Below are 19570 nucleotides of genomic sequence, written 5' to 3'. Positions count from 1 at the left end.
ATAAAGCCAACAGACAATGAAGCCAATGAGGCATGTGTTATGCTCGACTTTGACGAGTGCACTCCACTACCTTGCCTAAAATCCGGTTTGCTGATTTTGCAATTAACTAGTTGTCAGCGCTTGCTTTGCTACTTTCGGCCGGCGTAGGTTCGCTTGTTGCAAATGTAAAACATTTCTGCCCGTGACCTTTTCACAGACCTGTTGACACAACTGCACTCCTTATATGCGAAGTAGCTATAGACCATTTTATTGAGGGCGCCGCCATTTTATTATCCCAGCGCGGTATATCGTCCGGCCCCATGCTGGTATGTGGGATCGTCAACAGCACGTCGAATGTGCTGTTGTCGACAAGTGCTAAGTTTTCGCGTTTTATTAAGAGGTCTCAACAATTTTTTGCAATTGGTAAACTTCTTAGCATGTGTTTACTAAACGTTAAACATTGATATAGCCGCAAAACCGTATGACAACGGGCCTACACGCGTTGCCACAGGTCTGCCTGCGATTGAAGTAGGAGGCGAGTCAAGTCTAAATATGGTCGATACGTAACATACGTGAAACGTATTATTATTGCATGTCTAACATGAAACTATGTTAAGGTATCACTTAAATAATAACAATCAGAGGTGTCTCTGTGTGTCAAGCGGTTGCCGCGCGAGTCTGCATCTCAGTCGATGTAACTATCGTTACTTGGATTGGGATGCACGCTCCGAGGAAACATGTTTTGCTAGCTTTCCTGCTGCTAAAATTTTCGTGGTTACTTAGCTGGCACACTGTCATCAAGCTAAACAAAATAGAGAGGCTTCAATATAACTCTACCGGTAGGACATTGTGCAGAGCACTATATTAAACGACGCGGTTACAGTGGCCGCGAATATGCCGCGATCAACGAGGCGCACGCGATGCGTTGAAAGAATATGGCACTCTCAGATCTCGAGTGGTGCTTGTGCAAGGGTGCCTCGCCGGCTCCAGGGAGCTCAAGAAACAAACAACTGTTCTCAGCAATAGCAACTATATTTTCTGCACTGATACAGCGCGCTATGCTCGGCATCGGCCGTACAGCTTGCCGGCGAGATTCGAAAGCACGGGAGAGCACAAGAACTAGAAAAGAGTACGACACGTACTATTTTCATAATACGCCCCCGATAACCTCCCACCAGAATGTTGGTTGCCAATCGTGATAATCGCGGGACACATTTGAACAGAATAACTTTAATGAGCGTGCACGAAGAACTATTTAAATTCGTCAGTTTAACACTAATTCACCGTATCGAATACCCACCTTTCATTCATATCCCACTTTGATCGCGTGTACCAAGTTGGTCGCCGTGCGCTCACTGGAAACAAAATCTTCTGAACATACACGCGACGAAGCTCACGGCATCAGCTGCCTTCTGTTTATGCTTCCAATCCAAATCCAAAGCTTGTCTGCAACCGCAGCGGCGGAGTCCCCGGAATCGCCGCGGCTGAAGGTGCACTGCACACTCGCTTCCAAAAGTAATTTCTTGTAGTCTAATACAGCACTGTCGAAGCCCGTTGACCATGAGTCAACGGACATCGCAGCCATCACAGACGGAACACTTTCGAATCGCACTAACTCGCAATGACATCGCTATCGTCCCAAGCTGCCGCTGAGGGTAACGGCGATCCGCACATATACGCCTATACGCGTACAAGTGCGAGGAGGAGAGCAGTGCGGCGAGCTAGCTCGAGGCTGCGTTCCTCCTCGCCGATCAAAAAGTATGTACGGTGTGTGTGCGTGTGTCTTCTTTTCTTACCTTTTAACAGCACGATCATGGCAGCGGGTGCGACCCGTCGGGTCCAGACGGCAAGTACCTCATGTACGAGTCCGCAACCAAGGGAAATGCGCCAAACAACGACAAATTCTCGTCGTGTAGCATTCGCAACATCAGCGCCGTCCTGGTGCCTGTCATCGTGGGCAATTCGAACCGCGAAAACTGCTTCCAGAGTAAGTGCAAGGAAGGTAGAACAAGGAACAAGTAAGCGCAAGGTAGAACAAGGAAAGGCACTGAAGCCAACGTTTCGACAAAGGGACCTCCCTTCGTCAGAGCCCTTGTCCACACGTTTTCTCCAGCAACATTCCTCGTTCTACCACGGTTATGCATTTCAAGCTGTCATGCTCCTGTGGACAACTTTCTTTTTACAGTTGCCTTTCGCGAGGGACCGATACATGGGTCACATAGTGAGTGTATACAGACGAACATCGTTAACATATTTTCATTCTACGGCGACGCTCAGCTGCATCGGTTAGGGTGTGAAAAGTACATATGCAAAAAATATCCGCTTCACTATATCACGATAACTGTCAACGATAATGCGTTTAGCATTGAATCAATACAGTGACACAACGTGTTGTCACCACCGAAACGAGTTATGTATGAGGCGTGCACTGCAGCGCGACTCCTCTATGGTGCTCACCAAGAACATTCGACGCCATCTAGTGGTGGCGCCGCGAAGCTTGCGCGTGGCCTCCCATATTCATGACACGCCGGTGCGGGCGAACGCCGAGAAGCGCCTCATGCGGCAACCGGGCTCCTCTCGCGCTTTTTACTTGACCCGCTGCGTGATCTAGTGGCGCTGCCTGCCGAGAAGTTCGCGCGTAGCCTCCAGTATGAGAAGCGTGGCGCGCAGGTACCTGCGAACGCTGAGAATTGTTCACTGGCTTGCCGCACACTTAGCGGCACATACGCAGTGACCCAAGTTGGCGAGGGGTTCATTGAAGAGCGGAACATGCCCAGTGCATTGGTGGCGCATCTCACTGAAGCGTTGACGTGAATGACGTTCATTCAAGCGGAACGTACACAGCGCATTTGTGTTGCAGCCTGCTAATGCGTTGGGTTAAAGTCCTTGAGGAACCCTTGTGACGTGCGTTTGAGTCCGCTCAGCAGCAGATAAATTTAAGCGATCTTTTTCCGACGTGTTAAAGCTTCACCTTCTTAGTGGCACATACCTTAGTTAACCAGGTTGCCGTCAAATACGTTCATTGAAGAGCGGCACACACCTACTAGCACACACCCAGTGACCTAAATTGGTATCATAGAGGTTCCTTGAAGATCCGTGAAAACCGAGTGGCACATACCCAGTACTTCAGGTCTGTGTCAGAGTTTCATTAACAGCGGTACCTACCCAGTGCCTCATCTACAATGACCCACGTCTGCATGAAAGAGGTGCGTGAAGAGCGACACATATGTACACATTGCCACATACTCAATGACCCAACATGGTCCGAGTGTTGGTTTCGAAGCCAGTTCCCTCAGCACAGAAGCTCGATGCGCTAACCATGCATGGACTGCGCAGTGACTCAAGAAGGCGGGATGAAAATGGTTACATACATACATACATACATACATACATACATACATACATACATACATACATACATACATACATACATACATACATACATACATACATACATACATACATACATACATACATACATACATACATACATACATACATACATACATACATACATACATACATACATACATACATACAATACCGGTCGGGCCGGTATTACACTCTCTTCGGGATCGGCACACGTATGGGGAATGCTTAATGCCTGCTTGACCTCCGCCGCGGCTCGGATCGGTATTGCACTTACCGGGATCGGCCCATGTGTGGGGTTTTTTGCTTACGGCATGAAAATTTCCTTGGACAGTAGAGGAGGCATACAGCTTCGCTGCAAAACTGTGAGCGAATAGTGTATAACGAGAAGAATAACGGAGTAGTGTTCTCCATCAATGTCTCTTTTATTAACCTTCCTGGCGCTCTTCATGTTTACAACCATATTAACCCAACACACTAAAGTTCTAACGCTTTCATAACAAATCATGTATCTACGACGAAGAGCCGATTCTCTCGAAGGTAATGCATTGAAGATAATCTTATGAGACATCATCATATTCTATTTTAATGAGATCTTCTCAGTGATCTAGTCGTCGCTGACTATACAAAGAGCCTCTCCTTGTGTTATCTCCCATGTCGGGTGAATGTACACACACAAGGACACAGAGGCCCCATCTGTGGCAACAACATCGTGGAGGGCACCGAGGAGTGCGACTGTGGCATGGACGAGATCGAGTGCACCGACAATTGCTGCCACCCACGGCACGGAGAAGACAGCCCGCTTGGCTGCCTGCTCAAGGAAACAGCGGCGTGCAGGTGAGTTCCCACCTCTTACAATCTCAAAACGTTAACGTTTGTAAAGGTAAAGAGTTTTTACACTTTATGAATAACGAACGTTCTTAAACCGCGGCGGTGTATTAGGTGTTTTAGCGCGAAAGCATTAAGGGCCCCGTGTCGCAGAAAATCTTTGTCGGTGTCCGGACTCGGACATCGTTTCGGCAAGGATTTTCGAGCCACGCATACCCAGGCCCTCCATGTGACGCAAGGAAGTTACTGAACTAATTGCATTTCTCAAGCTGAAATACGCTGAAAAATCGTAAAGTAGGACTTACACACAACCTACAGACATGATAGCTCTCGGACTGTAATTTGAATATACGATATAGCATAATTCTGATACGCGAAAGCTCAAAGAAATCCCTTTTCCAACGTTTCTATCATTCATAGTTCATCCATTCATCATTTAGAGTCGCCGGTCTATCATTCATAGACCGGCGACGGCGTCCGCCATTTGCGCGCGCCGGCGCGTGACTATTTCGGAGTCCACGGAGCGGTGCATCCGCTTCCTTGAAACCCTTTCAGATGGCGCTCTCCTCCGCCACATAGCGGCCCACGCAAGAGGCCGCGTTTCTACCAGAACGCCTACCTTCCTGCATAGCGTTCGCCGCGATCGTTTGCCGGTAAACAATATTGTTACATGCGCTGAAGTTGCCCGGAAGCATGAGAAGCCGTCGGGGATATTAGAATGCTGACGCGTTCCACTCTTAACGGTGTGATTTTTCGATTTTTCTTTCTGAGGTCGGAAGGTAGATACTATTAAAACTTGCGCGTGCTGCATGCACCTAAATGCACCGTCATGTGTTATGTTTCAGAATATCTAGTGCGATACATGGCGCCGCGGTATACCTGTTTCTTTTTGTGTGTAAATATTGCTCCGAGTGACGTCACCTTTCAGTGTGTCGGAAACTATCCACATGTATGACCCAGACTCAGTTGTGCGTCACCGTTGTTTAAGCTTAAGACCGCTGATTACCTATGAGACCTAAAGATCTGAAGCTTTGTAAATATTATTGCGCTTAAAGAATGTATTTCATGTTGTTCCAGCTATAAAAGCACACTCGCACTTATAGTAGACGCGTCACTAGATTGTGCCGGATTACTCCTGGCTATTGTACTAAACATGGAATTAGTTCTTTTTTTAGGTGTTCATTCTTTAATGCGTTTAATGTTGTACCTGGCTCTTATGCGCGCTTTTGAGAGACCATTTTAGCGTGTGTACGTGTGCACGCGTGAGGCCGTGCGTATGTTGCTTGATAAATAAGAAGATGTAGTGGGGGCCAAGCCTTCTTCACTCGTTGCTTGCAGTGGATAGTCGCTGTGTTAGAAGCACTTGTGTGTGAATAATAAAAGCGTTATCCCGGCAGCGATGACTGATTACGAGTGAGTACGCGAAGTCTGACCAGCGCAGTAATGAAACTAGGGACTCACACGAGATTGTCAGATAGCGCATCAGCTATTGCACCGTCAGAAACCAGAAAAAAAAAATCGTGTGAATGTCGCGCTACTCATTTACAAGAAGTGTTGTCTTTCTGGGAGTAAAACGGAAATAAGGCTTCGGTGATTCATTTAATTTAGTGTTGTTCGCGTGTTAAGCTCTAAATATGTTACCGTACATTTTTGCAAAATTAAAAATTGTATTGCTCTTGCTTTCTTTCCCCTCTTCAGTCTCTCTCTTTGGAATTTGTGCATGCGAGAGAAAGGTTGTATCATGGAATGATTTAAGCTGTCCTCTAAATCTGGATAAAGTTTGGCAATTTCACAAGCTGATCATAAGAGGAGGCCGCTGTTGTTCTTTCGTCATATTTTTCTTGTTTTTCGGTGAGTATTTTAGTCCGGTAGGGATGAAATCACTGACAATATTTATTGCGCCGTTCCTATTATCTTTATATTTCCTTTACTGGTGACTCGTATTACTTTGTATCTTTCTAAAAGGCTCCTTTAGTGTTTCCTTAGGCACTTAGTTTCGATATTGAAGTAATGAACGATTTATAAAATTTTTCCATGTCTGTACTGTACGTGGTCGGTCTTATCAATATTCAGATCAGTGAACAATGTTAAGACAATTATGGAACTCTGACAACACCCTGTTGATTTCATGTCACCTATTCTTAATATCACGTCCCGTTTTCACCCATGCAGAGCTGCCAGCTTCAGAACACAAAAATTAGGCCGACCTCTCTGCTATTTGTGGAATAAAATTTTATCTTTGTATTTCTTTGCAATGAAATGAAGTTTATGCAACGATGGAAAGAAAAAAAAAGAATAAACACCGCGTGAAGCTTGTGCTTTTAAGACGTTGTGCTTTCAAGTCCTTGACGAATTTTATTGAAACTTTTGTTTAAGGACAAAATTTACCAGCTCGGGAAGCTTTATAAGGCCTCTGTTTAGAAAGTTGAGATAGGCTCTTCGATATTAATGCAAAAGCTAACAAAACAAAAACAAACAAGCGCATTAAAAATTATTTCACAGTCCTACTGCAGGTGTTTGCTGTTCCGTTGACTGCCAAGTGGCCGCCGAGGGAAAACTGTGCAGCAATGAAACCGAATGCACGGAAGCCTCATACTGCGAATATCCTTTGATGCATCGCTAGGTGTTTCGAGCTGTAATGCTACTATTGGTCCCGAAGTGTTTGAGTGGCGCCTTCTCGCGTGCGGCATAAGCGGGGGGACTCCGCTGTCACAGCTGCGCGCTGACTCGCTACGTGATGGCACCTTGACGCGCTGTCTGTCAATCTGCTGGAGTTTTAAGCACGAAATCATAGAGAAAGAAATTAAACAAGAGTTGACACTCGGGGCAAAAACTGGCAACAGGAAATACGTCACGCTAGTATTAACGCTGACCATTTGCTGCAACGAGCATCGAAAAAGGAAGAGAATGTGAAATGAGGTCAACAGAAATTGTTTCATTTTTTTTTCCGGCAAGAGTATATCTGCGTATAAATTAAACTTTGCGGCTTAGTTCCGTTTCATATCGACAGGCAAATCGGCGAATGACGAGCCAGATCCATGCGTCATTCGTCAGACACGCCGCCGAAGCGAGCGAGACCGGCTGCGCATCTGAGCGTTGACCTTTTCGGCGACCCCGTCTGCCTGTTTTGCTATTTTTAGATTTAGCCTGGTTTGGTGGACCCCTGGCGAATTCTTGCGTTCCCTCTGAACTTCGACGTGGCACCACTGCTCTATTGGACTACGGCAAGGTGAGAAATATTGTTCGACAGTCTGCGACGTATTTCACACAATTGGGCTTACGGCACGGCACCTAGGCTAGACTTGCGACGCAGTTAACGAAAAACAGCGCGGCCGTCGTGGCGCGGTTAATTTGAAATAATGACTCGTACTGGGGAGATGTTTGCGACGCTTTCTGTGCGCCCCAATCTTATTTCAACTTATTTCGGTAGTTTTTGGGCACTCTAACCGCACAGGGCGCTGTGACGTAGTTTCGCGTGCACTGCATCTTACTGCGACAAGTTTTGGCGCTCTCTCTGACCCCCAACATTATTGTAACTAATTTAGTTACTTTTTGGGGTACTTTTCAAGCGCGGTGGGCGCGCCTGGCGCTGTGACGCGCTTAGCGAAAAGCAGCTCGGCCGCATATGTTTGCGACGCTTTCTTTGGGCCCCAACATTATTTTAACATCAGTAGTTTTTGGGCAAGCCCGCCGCAACCAGCTTTGTGACGCAGTTAGTGATAAGCAGCTCAGCCGCTGTGACGCAGCTATACTCGCGGACAACTTTCTCTATTCACCACTTTCGCACGTTTCGCCTTTACGCGTAGTCTTCCTATACGGTTTTAGTACCAAAGTGACACATGCTGCTCTCCTGGTGCTACAACAGTGGATGAGTGCACCAAAATCCCGGAACGAGCATTTACATGCAGCAAAATAAACATTTCCTCATTTCACAAGGCGTCTTGCGCCCAATTCATGAAATTGCACGTTACGCAGATTCGACGGAGGCTTGTAAAGATCGTTCGCAATCATTTTTACTAAATAATGAAACGATTCCGCACAGACAGCGCGCGGTTGAGCAGCAGAAGCCGATAAGAAAAATGCCGCGCCGAGCAATGCAGCCGTCGTGATGCGTACAAGTTCGCGTTCAAAACGCGTGCGCCCGAAACTGAAATCGGAGGTGTGGTTCAGGTATTAGAGACTTTTAGCGTGTCCGGTATTGCGGCAAGTGCGGGTGGTTTGCCGGTATAGCGGGGGCGTAAACGTGAGCGGCCAGATTGGTGGCGACAGCTGGTGGTGCAAAGCCCAACCACACAAACACAGAGCTAATTACTATATTCTGCTTAACTGCTGGTGTAAATATTCGAAAGTGGCGTAATCGTGTTCACAATTACGACGCTGCCAGAAATTTGCACCACTAGCGAAGCAGGATATAGTGGGTTACTGCAGTTTTAGCTCTGTGTTTGTCTGGTTGAACTCTACGCAACCAGGCGGCTGCAGCGATCTAGCTACGCCCCCGCAAATCCGGCAATCCGCCCAAAGCGCTTCCGTTTACCGGAATAGCGGACAGGCTAAAAGTCTCTATTAATGCCGGCAGCTTAGTGCGCTACAGTCGTTTCGGCAGCAGGGCCCGCTGGGCTATATAACGGGAGTGTCCGCGCCTGTTGAATGTCTTTCTGTACGTGCTCGCGATGACCCCTTGACCTCTAACCGTGCGGGCACTGGGCAGAATGCGGCGTGTCCCAAGGCAGCGGCCAAGGCCAACATGACTGCCTGCAACAAGAACACGCAGGTGTGCATCGCCGGCGAGTGCTCGGGTTCCATCTGCGAGAAGTACGGCCTGGTCGAGTGCTACCGCAGCGGGGCTGAGCTCAGCGTCGACGAGCAGTGTTTGCTAACGTGCCAGGAACGAGGTACGGGCTAAATCGGCGCGGTGCTCTTTGTGACCAGCTGGCGCCGTGTGATTTGTGATCCGTCGTTGGCTCAGTGTCGCTCACACCGGGAGAGAGCTTGCTTCTCGTCAATGTGACCTGCCTGTCAGTTCTAGCTCGTTGTCAAATGTGACATGCTTCCAAACCGACAGGAAAATAAAGCAAGCAAGTGGGACGGCTGCTGATGGTGCGTGCCATAGTATGTGCGCTAACAAAATTTTATTTACAGTAAAAAAAAAATGAGATTGAAAGAACTGAAAGACTGAGGAGCATGCAAGAAACTAAATGGGCTGGGAGAGTGGGAGAGGTATTTGTACAGGAATAACATTGATTCATAGTGGAGAAAAAGAACTAGGAAGCTTACCAGGAAGTATGCGTCCTGTATGGTGAGCTCCACAGCAACAAAAAACGTGAAGCGGAAAATCAGTGAGGCTGAGATAACCTCATGGGTGGCCGCAATGGAAAAGAAACCTGCCATGCGTATCTACTTAAGAGGAAAAAAGGTAATCAGGAAAGAAACAATTTATGACAACTCAAAGGGAAGGTCATTACGTTTCGAAAGGAGATCAGGATGCCTTGGAACACGCACTTATAAAGCGAAATATAAGAAGAAAGAAGCATGTGCTTCCTGCAGTAAAGCTAGGGAAACGTGGAGCATGTTGCATTAGAATGCGAAGATATCTATCTGTCCAGCGGTCGATCTAGAACTCACTGGCCTCCTTGAACCCCTTGGGTTCAGCAAGAGCAGGGTAAATATGTCCGCAGTAGAGATTAGTAAGTGGTGATTGTAATATTGGTGGGAGGAAAGTAGGGAAACGACAAACAATGGAGGCGTATACAAAAACAAAGGTCACAGTAGGGGTTCAGAAAGTTTGTTTGTGGTAATTCATCGTGATTTTTCTTTTCTTCTTTAACATAGGTGGGCCATTGGGGGGTATAATAACAAGAGCTTAATGGCACAACCCACCAGCCAATTCCAAAGAGGACGCTCATAACATCCATGAATCCCTGCTCGTGCGCGCTGCTGGGTTTCTCGCAACGCTACCAGATGGCACTCGCCTCCACGCATCCCTAAAGCCCCTTAAACTTCGCAAAGTAGCGGCACGCTTTGAACAATGCCGCCTCCTCCTCGCGCGCTCTGGCAGAGGCCCACGCCGCGTCGGTATTGGCCTAAAGGGCAAGATATAGTCCGGCGTAACGCGCGCGCGCGGCCACGCGCGTCGCGGTTAAGCGACGTCGGTGAAAAACGCACACTCTACAGTTCGGCGTCACGGCGTAGCCGGCGTGCCCAGGCGCGCTTGGCGAACTCAACGCCGCCGGCTCGGAGATAGAGCGTGTTCTATTTCACGCGGCTGACGCTAGACCAGAATGCACTGCGCGCTGTAGCGGCAGCGAGCAGAAGGCAGAATGGCGGCCCGCGGTGCGCGTGCTGACAGTGCGCCTGTGGTTTTTTCAACATCCGTGTGTGATGACAGCGCGAGTGAGGACGCCTGCTTGAAGCGATTAGCAACCATCCATGTGTATACGATGTGAAACGCATGGACCACCGCGACACAGAGCGGAAGAACCACGCGTAGGAAGCTATACGAAAGCAGTGTGGTCTCGCCACAGGTAAGCTGCATTTCGCAGCTCCTGTACTAGCTGGTGGTAGTCGCCGAGTTGAGGGCGCTTGTCGAATAGCTTTCGTATGTACATGGTCCGCTTCCTTTTTTGACGTAGCCGACGTACTAGCATTATGAGTGCGATGTTCTGGCTTCGAGGACAAGTTAACGCCATGCCGCAAAAGTTTTCGTTTTATGCGCGCGCTACCCGAACGGCGCGCTATTCGCCGCAGCCGTGAAGTTGCGCTCCCGGACGCAGAGATGGCGCCAGCCTCGCGCTGCGCGCGCACGCCGAACTGTAGAGGAAGCAAATTTCTTGCACCCGTGGCGTCGCTAGCGCAGCGTATCCGACTTAGCATGCCGCGGCTTGGCGCGCCGAGAACGCCGGACTATATCTTGGCCTTAACAGCATCATGTGGGCCTTCGCGCCGTGCATCAGCGCCACTTTTGCTCGAAAGGCGTCTACGGAGTGGCGAAGAGTGCATGTTGGCGCCGTTGCTACGCTCGAGCAGTGTAGGCGGCGCCACGGTCAAGGAGGGAGCGTGAAAGAGGAGAAACGAGGAGGAGTGAAGGCAGCGGAGGAGAGTGTCGCTACTTTACGAAGTTCAAGGGGCTTTGCGCATCCATAAAGCCCCTTGATTATATTAACCTCATCGCAACCTCCTCGCCCCTTGCGCGTAAAGCGCAAGGGGCGAGGAGGTTGCGCGGCGGCGGCAGTGATCAAGGAGTGGCGGTACTTTCAAGTTATCAAGAGGCTTTAATCATCCTTGAACAGTGGCGTAGCCAGGGGGGGGGGGGCTTATGGGGCTTCAGCCCCCCCCCCCCCGAAATTTTTTCGTGCTGTCCATGCACCGCCGACCAAAGCGACCCCCGGCGCTGGAAATCACTCTGGATTTTGTCTAGAATGTCTTTTTGACGCTCGAAAAGACATTTAACCGCGAAGATTGAAAACTCGGGCTGGATTTCGTGGCAACGCCCATACACCGGGAGTCACATAACGCCAAGCAGTCCCATCCGAGTACAAAGTTTCAAGGGCGCTTTGATGGTGAGTGGGCTCGCCGCGGCATCTCACTGAGGCCACGGAATCTGTGGAGCGCATGGATATCAATTGCGAGACTTTATGGGTATAAATCTCATAAGCTCTTGATGTGAAAGGTGCATTGACATTTCCAAAGTTGTGCTTTAGATTTTCAATTGCGGAACTTTGTGGGTTTAATGTTGTTATAAACATTTGACGCGAAAGGTCTAGAGTTTTCGAAAGTCTAAACATATCGGAACATACAACGAGACAAGCCAAATCAACACACTAGCAGACAAGTTGACAAAGCAGGCAGCGAGGTCCAATGAGACGAAGTTCATTTGTGCCGTCATGTCACATAAAAAAATATCAAATTTTTTTTTAACCTATGCCAGAACATCCATGTCAAGACACTAAAGCCAGCCAAAGTAACGACGTTCTTATTTATTTTATCTACTTTGACTTTTATTCGCGAGGACACATTGAGCCTCTTCAATTTTTTTTTCTTTTTTTTCTTCTTTTTTTTTTGTTCTCGCTACCCTACCCGCGGGCTGCCAGAGCCAGCCAGAGCGCAAACGTTTTTCTCGTATGGCCCTGACCACCGTGCGGTGCACTTCGGTGCGCGTTCGGTTTGCTCTGGCCGAGTGGATTTTCACCGGACAGAGTTTTTTTTGGACGCTTTCTGGCTAACAGACGAGAAAAAAAAAACAATGGTCGCTCGCCGCCATCATTGTGGGGACTCGTAGGATTGCACCGCATTCCTTGAGCGGAACCTTTCCGGAAAGTCTTGTTTCGCCGCTGTAGGATACTGAGCAGTATGCGTATGGTTCTCAGTGGACCAAGCGTCTCATGTATTCTTCGGTATTCCTTCCGTAGCCTCATTAGGTGCCCGAAGTAGGCATTAGATTCTGGCCAACATACTTTCTTTATGCGTTTTTTTTTTCATTTCGGTGCCTCCGCCTCACAGGAAAAAAATACATTGTTGCGGCGCAGCGAATTGTCGCATGGTGAAAGTTCGATTTTGATACTTCTTTTGCGGAAAGTAATGGCCGACGGGACGCTTCAGTTGCCGGATAGATTTATTACATTATTGCGAAAGCAACTGTATGGACACTCGAGGCGCATTCCTGCCATCGCCCTCGTGTCTCGTATAATGTCCAAGGGTGATAACATCGTGACCACGCTCTGCATGCTGTATGTGCGAGTGAAAGCGTAGGAGGGGAGGTTGAATAGGTGAGCCGACGATGGTGGCTCAGTCTTGTGTGTGCAAAGGAGAAAAGCGGGGAGCAAGCGCGCCGCCTTCCGTCGCGCGCAATATATCGGGGAGAGTAAATGGAATGGGGGCGGAATCTAGGATTCTGTGAATCTATGATTGTGCAGCATGTTTATTTGCCTTGTTTGACGCATTATATACAGTTACTTCTTCTTACATACATAGACTCATTGGAGACTTATACGTATACTTAAATATCTTGTTGCGAGGTTTTCTGTATACATGCAGTGAACTTTGTTTCCAGTGACACTTTTTTTTCCTTTATCAAGCCGTATGTTCGCATTTGCATATCCCATTGTATCTTTGCATTTCTAATGTACGAGGGCGAGTCAAATGGAAGTCAGCCTACCCTAACCGCGCAATAATAGTTCGGTTCATTATTTGCGAGGCATGCGCGTATGAGAACGGCATGTCTCATTTACAAAAGTGACACGCAGGTGTGAAGATAAATGTTCTTTAATGCTCTCCTACACTGGGTTGAATATGATTGCGTCACATAATGGACACTTCAAAAGTTGAACAGCTCGGTGTCGCGAAGTTTTTGACAGCTGAAGGTGTTTACAAAACAGAAATAATCACCATATGACTGCCGTGTACGTTGAACACTGCATTTCATTGACCACTGTGAAGCGTTGGTGCAAACGGTTCAAAGGACGTTGCAAAGACATTCCAAGACCGGGCCAAAACCATTGTACAATCGCCCCCCACACAATTTTAAAGGTTCATGAGCTGCTTAAACAAGAACGGAGGATAAGCATCGATGAACTGGCAGACCGTCAGAACATCAGTCACGGTTCGGTTCACGCCATAATTCATGCGTTTCTCGGTTATCGGCTCTTTGGTGCGCAATGGATCCCCAAGATTTTTATCCATCGCGAGAAGACGGAGAAGTTACGCGCTGCCTTGACTTATCTGATCGGGTATCACAATGAGCATGACGACTTCTTGTTTGAAACTGTGATCGGAGACGAACCTTGGTGCCACTACTACGAGCCTGAAACACGACGGCAAAGCTTACAGTGGAAACATTCGCATTTACCACGCCCAAAGAACGTAAAGGCCATCATTTCCGCTGAAAAGGTGTTGTTGACTTTTTTTTTTCGATCGACAGGGTCCATTACTGATAGAATTTGTTAAATCTTGAGAGGCTATCAATTGTTTCCGATATTGTGAAACGCCAGAACGGCAGCGTGTCGCAATCAAGAACGAACAACGTGGAAAATTGACGAATGGAGTCATCTTGTTCCACGACAATGCATGTCCCCACGTCGCTTATGTGGTTAATACAAAACAGGCAAAGTTCAAGTGGGAAACGCTGCAACATCCGCCATACAGCTCAGACCTGTCATCTTGCGACTTTTACATTTTGGGGCAACCGAAAAAACAGCTCAAGGGAACCAGATACAGACTTTTTGAAGCAGCAACCCAAGGAGTTTTATTAGACGGGAATCACGCAACTCGTTAGTCAACAGGACAAATGTCTAAATTCTCATGAAGACTACTTTTAATATAAAGTAAAGTACCCCGTTGTTGGCTCATTCATTTGACTTGCCCTCATATATCTTGCAGAACTCCTGCTTTTTATACGTGCTCTCTGTCGCGACTATAACTTCGGTGCAATTACTCACGATACACGACAGGGGACAGCTACTCCTGCGTAATACATTGGAACAAACGACAGCGTCATTGAGATTTTTCACTGGCCATTGCATATATACAAGAATGTAAGCACGGTTCTTGAATGACAAAGTTTCATTAACATATGTGTCCTCAACTTGTTCAGTTCACTGCCTTTTAATTTTTCATATCAGCGGCATGCACTGCTTTCCTGGTTTCGAACTGATATAGTTCTAAAGTTCGTGTGATATTTTCTTTACTTAATAAATAGACAAAAAACATGGAAGCATTGACGTCAGCTATGTTGGGCACAATTTTTGGCACATACGAGTATAATATTTTATGAAAAAATACATATTTTACTTGTATTTACAGTGCGTAGCTTTCAAGAATTCGTTTGCAGCATCTTTGGCAATGACAATGCAGTTATTATTCATGTATTTGATCCCTCGATAAATTGTTTAAGAGGAAGCTTTAGCTTGGGCCCAATCCGACGCGGCCTATTCAAATACTTGTAAAACGCAGAAACGCTTTTCTGAGATAATCCTGCTAATCGCTTTTATTGAAATTGGTTGCATTTGAGAGAGAAAGTTAAATCCTAGTGTCTGTTGGAAACAGAACTTCGATTTAGGGCCTGAATTTTGTTTAAAATATTTTGGAAAATTCGAAAGTTTGAAAAAATAGAAGCACGACGTTTACAAACTAATAGCTATGCATGAAGAACAGATATTGTGGTTCTGTAAACGGCACAGTCAAAGCGGACAAGTTTGCTGTGTCAATTTGTATCTTACGTGAATTGGTTATGTTGTGTACAAGGGTTCTGCAAAAGCCGTATTTCCACAATACTAAATTTTTTGAGATTCATGTGTAACATATCTATTTTGTCCGTTGTAGATGTGCTATTAGATGCAATTCACAGAATTGTGATATCATTTTTCATTGTGGAGTCACAGAATTTTAAACTTGATAGTTTCGTTTTCAGAAAATTTTCAGTTTTGGTCAGTTTTTAATAAATAATTGACCACCTAAAGGAAAAATTCGAAGCCAGTAGTCACTAGAATTAAACTTTTTCTTTTAAATGCAATAAACTTCCTCAAATGTGGTGAAGTGGTTGCAGGGGAAAACGAATGCCCCTTCTACATGTTCTTAAATAGGAGCACCCGAGCTAAAGCTTCCTCTTAAGGAGGAGGCTGAGCTGCAACGTGCAGCTATATATATATATATATATATATATATATATATATATATATATATATATATATATATATATATATATATATGTTGGGCCAGTGGCGTAGCCCCCCACGAACAAGATTTCTGGCTACGCCACTGTCCTTGAACCCCTTGAACAAAGCGACAGGTAGCGATATAGTTTTATCTTGCCGCCGCAGCTGTGGCGAGGAGCACGAGAGGAGGCAGGAGAGAAGGTCAGCGCCTTCCAATTGGTTGAACGCCGTCACGTGGTAGTTTTCGTAACCTATTCTCTACGTTTTCTTCTTTTCCGTGTTTCGGTGCACTCGCCACCATGACGGTTGGCCGTCGAGTTGCCGCTGCGCGGCATTGGCAAAGGATTTCGCATGTTTTGGCTAAGTTTCGTGGCTACCCGTGTCATTGGAGTACTCTGTTTTTGCTTTGTTTTACGTTAAAGATTGAATTTAAGGGTACTGAAGGTGCAAAAGTGTACCAACTGAGAATTTTTCTTTGATGGCAGGTTACGGAGTTCAGGGCAAGCTTATGCACGAGTGCTATTCTCGGTGCTCGCTTTAGATATTTTTCGCCTGATTGCGCTATCGTCAACAAGTGTACGAAGCTATGGAGTGCGTAGGCTGTGTGCTGTAATATGTCGTGTTGAAAATGTTACACGCGTTATTGTTGTGCTACTCAGAATGCGTCGCTTTGTCCTTCCATGCCTTTGTTAGGCACTGCAAATATATTTTGCTTGCTTGCTTGCTTTTGGGGTTTTACGTGCCAAAACCACTTTCTGATTATGAGGGACGCCGTAGTGGAGGACTCCGGAAATTTCGACCACCTGGGATTCTTTAACGTGCACCTAAATCTAACTACACGGGTGTTTTCGCATTTCGCCCCCATCGAAATGCGGCCACCGTGGCCGGGATTCGATTCCGCGACCTCGTGTTCAGCAACCCAACACCATAGCCACTGAGCAACCACGGCGGGTAAATATATTTTGCGAGGACAAGCTGCTCGTTACCAAGTGTAAGTGATTTTCACTATTGTGAGTAGGCTTTCTTCCCTTCGCCATCTCGGCAGAATAAAGGGGTTGTACGAGTTTGTTGGCTCACATTGACTGGGAAACTGCGCAAAGAAAAGGGGGAAGGTGCTTATTGATAGGAACGATTTCTGTGCGTAACTTTCGTCCTTGCTTACGCTTTGCTTACAAACGAAGTACAGGTTCCACTGTGATGTTTGCGCTTGAGAGCGAGCGGCACCAGTTTGTCATAAAGGCTTAAAACTATTTTCACTGAGGTGCCAACGCCTTGACAAAATGACGAGAATAGTTGAGGTGCTCAGCGTTGATCGTGCGTTTCTACGTGACGCTCGCGTTCTTCAGGCGAACATGGCACGCGCCTTACGTTCGTTCATAGTGGTGCTAAGGTGATTAAATTATGAAACTGCACAAACTCGACACACGGCTGTCAATTGGGTACACGCAAGTACACACGTACGCACTTCGAACAGCACAAACACGTACGAGTTGTTGAATCAATAGATGCTACATAGTGCTGCTCACACGCAAACACACCGCCTTTCGCGTGTACCAGGGAAACATAAATTGAAAACATTAATTGACTTCATCGCAGCCCTTCCACGTCGGGAAAGTGTCTTAAGAAAGCCAAACAAAGATTCTGATCGATGCAATACAAATAAATTGCGAAGCGGCTTGATCTCTTTAAGCCGCGACAGTGTTTTTGCCTGCGACTACAATGCATTGCCGTGGATGACATAACATTCAAAGCTCTGGCATGTATATAAACATAGCGTGCATTACTCATACATTATTGGCGAGACAAAGAGCTCTGATGTTTGTGCTAGAACTCGACACTAGATGGAATTTGTCCACGAAACTAGCCTCAAAAGGCTTCTAACTGGAACCAGGCAGCCAACCCAAAGCGGCAAAAGAAGGGTGCAGTTACTGTGCCGAAAAAGCACAAAAAGCATCGGTTTCTGCCAGTTTCATCGCATTCCATCATCGCTCCTAGCACAGCACACAATAAGCAAGCCTTGGCCCCGGCCTTGGTCGGCCCGGAGCCATGGGCGGCTCCGGAGCGAACGACCAAACTGCGAGGGCGAGCGACGAGAGAAAGACTGAGCCGCGAGGAGGCCAGGAGAAGGAGAGGCTGGGCGATGAGGGAGGTCGTTACCTTTAGTTTTACTCATGGTGTTTACGCATCCCGGTTGGCGCCGCCGCGGCAGCGTTTCGAAATTTGAGCGTATTGCACGTGCTGCGCTCGCTTTCCTATGCGACAGAAATGCAGGCTCTGGGTTGTGGTGGCCGCGTGTCGGGCTATGATAGTGCAAACATTACAATCGTCCTTAGTCTGAAGAGAGCGCTTGGAGCTGGCCCCTCAACGGCGTGCTCGTTACGTATGCAGAAGAAGCACGTAACACGCGCCAGCAAAATGGCTCCAAAGCGTGCACTCAGCGTCGAGGACACCTGCGCCCGAAAAAAGCGTCGCGGAAGTCGAGCGTCTTCGCTACGCAGCGAGATGTAGTGCAGCCCTCGAATGCACAGGGTGTCCCAGTTAACTTGGACCAAGATTTTAAAATAACCATAACCAAGAGCTCTAGAGAAATCGTACTGACTGCATAGTAGCCGTAGTCATATGTACTTACGGCCAGTTTTTTTTTCCTCACGAAGTATTATTTAACTAATAACTTTTAATTAGTGAACTTTTTATTTATTGCTTGAATCGCAAACATATCAATTACAAAGTTGTAGGACACCTCAAATAACCTCCGAATCAAGCATTTGTTTAGTGCTGAGCTTTGCCTCGTTGGTATTTCCGAGAAAAAAACAAAAGCACGCGAAACATCCAAAATACGAAACAGATACGCGCTCCCGCGCCGCTACTCGAGCGCTCCCAAGCGAATAGCCACGGATACACGGCTTTACTAGCGGCGGCAGCTCTAGACAAGGCTTCACGATATGTCACGGTCGCGGCATCAAGAGAACACGCCGCTGACGCATTGAGAAGCGTAGCGCAGCCTTGTACGATGTGGCAATAAGAGAATCCAGCCGTATATCTTCGATGGTTGCTTGTAGGCGCTTGAGTAGCGGCGTGCGAGTTCGCATCTATTTCGTATATCGCGTACTTCGCGGGCTTTTGTTTTTTTCTTGGAAAAAACAACCAGTACCACTTCAGCACGAAACAAATACTTGATTCACAGGTTGTTCAAGGTGCCCTCCAACTTTGTAATTGATATGTTCGCGATTCAAGCAATAATTAAGAAGTTCACCAATTGAAAGTAATTAATGAAGTAATAATTCGTGATGAAAAAAATACTGGCCGTAAGTACATACGACGATGGCTACTATGCAGTCGGTACGATTTCTCTAGAGCTCTTGGGTATTGTTAAAACCTTGGTCCAACTTAACTGGGACACCTTGTATATATAAATGTATACATAATTCTAAAAAAAAGAACTCTGATCATGAGCGATTACACTATGTGGAGGACATCGTGATGAAAAGTACGCACACATTTATTTTTATACGTTCGCGTTCATTGGTGTTATACATTGGTTATGCACGTTCGTTATGCACATTCGTTAGATACATTCATGTTTTCATTTCGCGCTATATTGAGTCAGAGAATTTGAGACTGATATCAGCGCATTGAGTGACAGTTGGCCAGTACCGTCGGTGCCTTTACAGAGGGAGGGACAGTATGGGAACGCTGGCCTAACGAGTGGCAACGGAGCTAGCTGTTGAAGAAGACGATGGCGAAGGCGC

At 46.9% G+C, this 19570-nt stretch overlaps 1 protein-coding gene across 1 annotated transcript in view; it reads left to right on the top strand.

Annotated features, from left to right (window-relative positions):
• LOC135914104 (disintegrin and metalloproteinase domain-containing protein 10-like) overlaps positions 1-19570 on the top strand; it is a 52950-nt gene that overhangs the window by 25035 nt on the left and 8345 nt on the right. The window contains exons 8-11 of the mRNA XM_065446870.2: positions 1786-1966; positions 4029-4185; positions 6679-6777; positions 8878-9068. Of these exons, the coding sequence (XP_065302942.1) occupies positions 1786-1966; positions 4029-4185; positions 6679-6777; positions 8878-9068 (628 nt within the window). The remainder of the gene's footprint in view (positions 1-1785; positions 1967-4028; positions 4186-6678; positions 6778-8877; positions 9069-19570) is intronic.

Source organism: Dermacentor albipictus, chromosome 1, assembly GCF_038994185.2.
Source record: "Dermacentor albipictus isolate Rhodes 1998 colony chromosome 1, USDA_Dalb.pri_finalv2, whole genome shotgun sequence".
NCBI classification, from domain to species: Eukaryota; Metazoa; Arthropoda; class Arachnida; order Ixodida; family Ixodidae; genus Dermacentor; species Dermacentor albipictus.
Note: the sequence above shows the minus strand (reverse complement) of the source record. Positions and strands in the feature narration are given on the sequence as shown.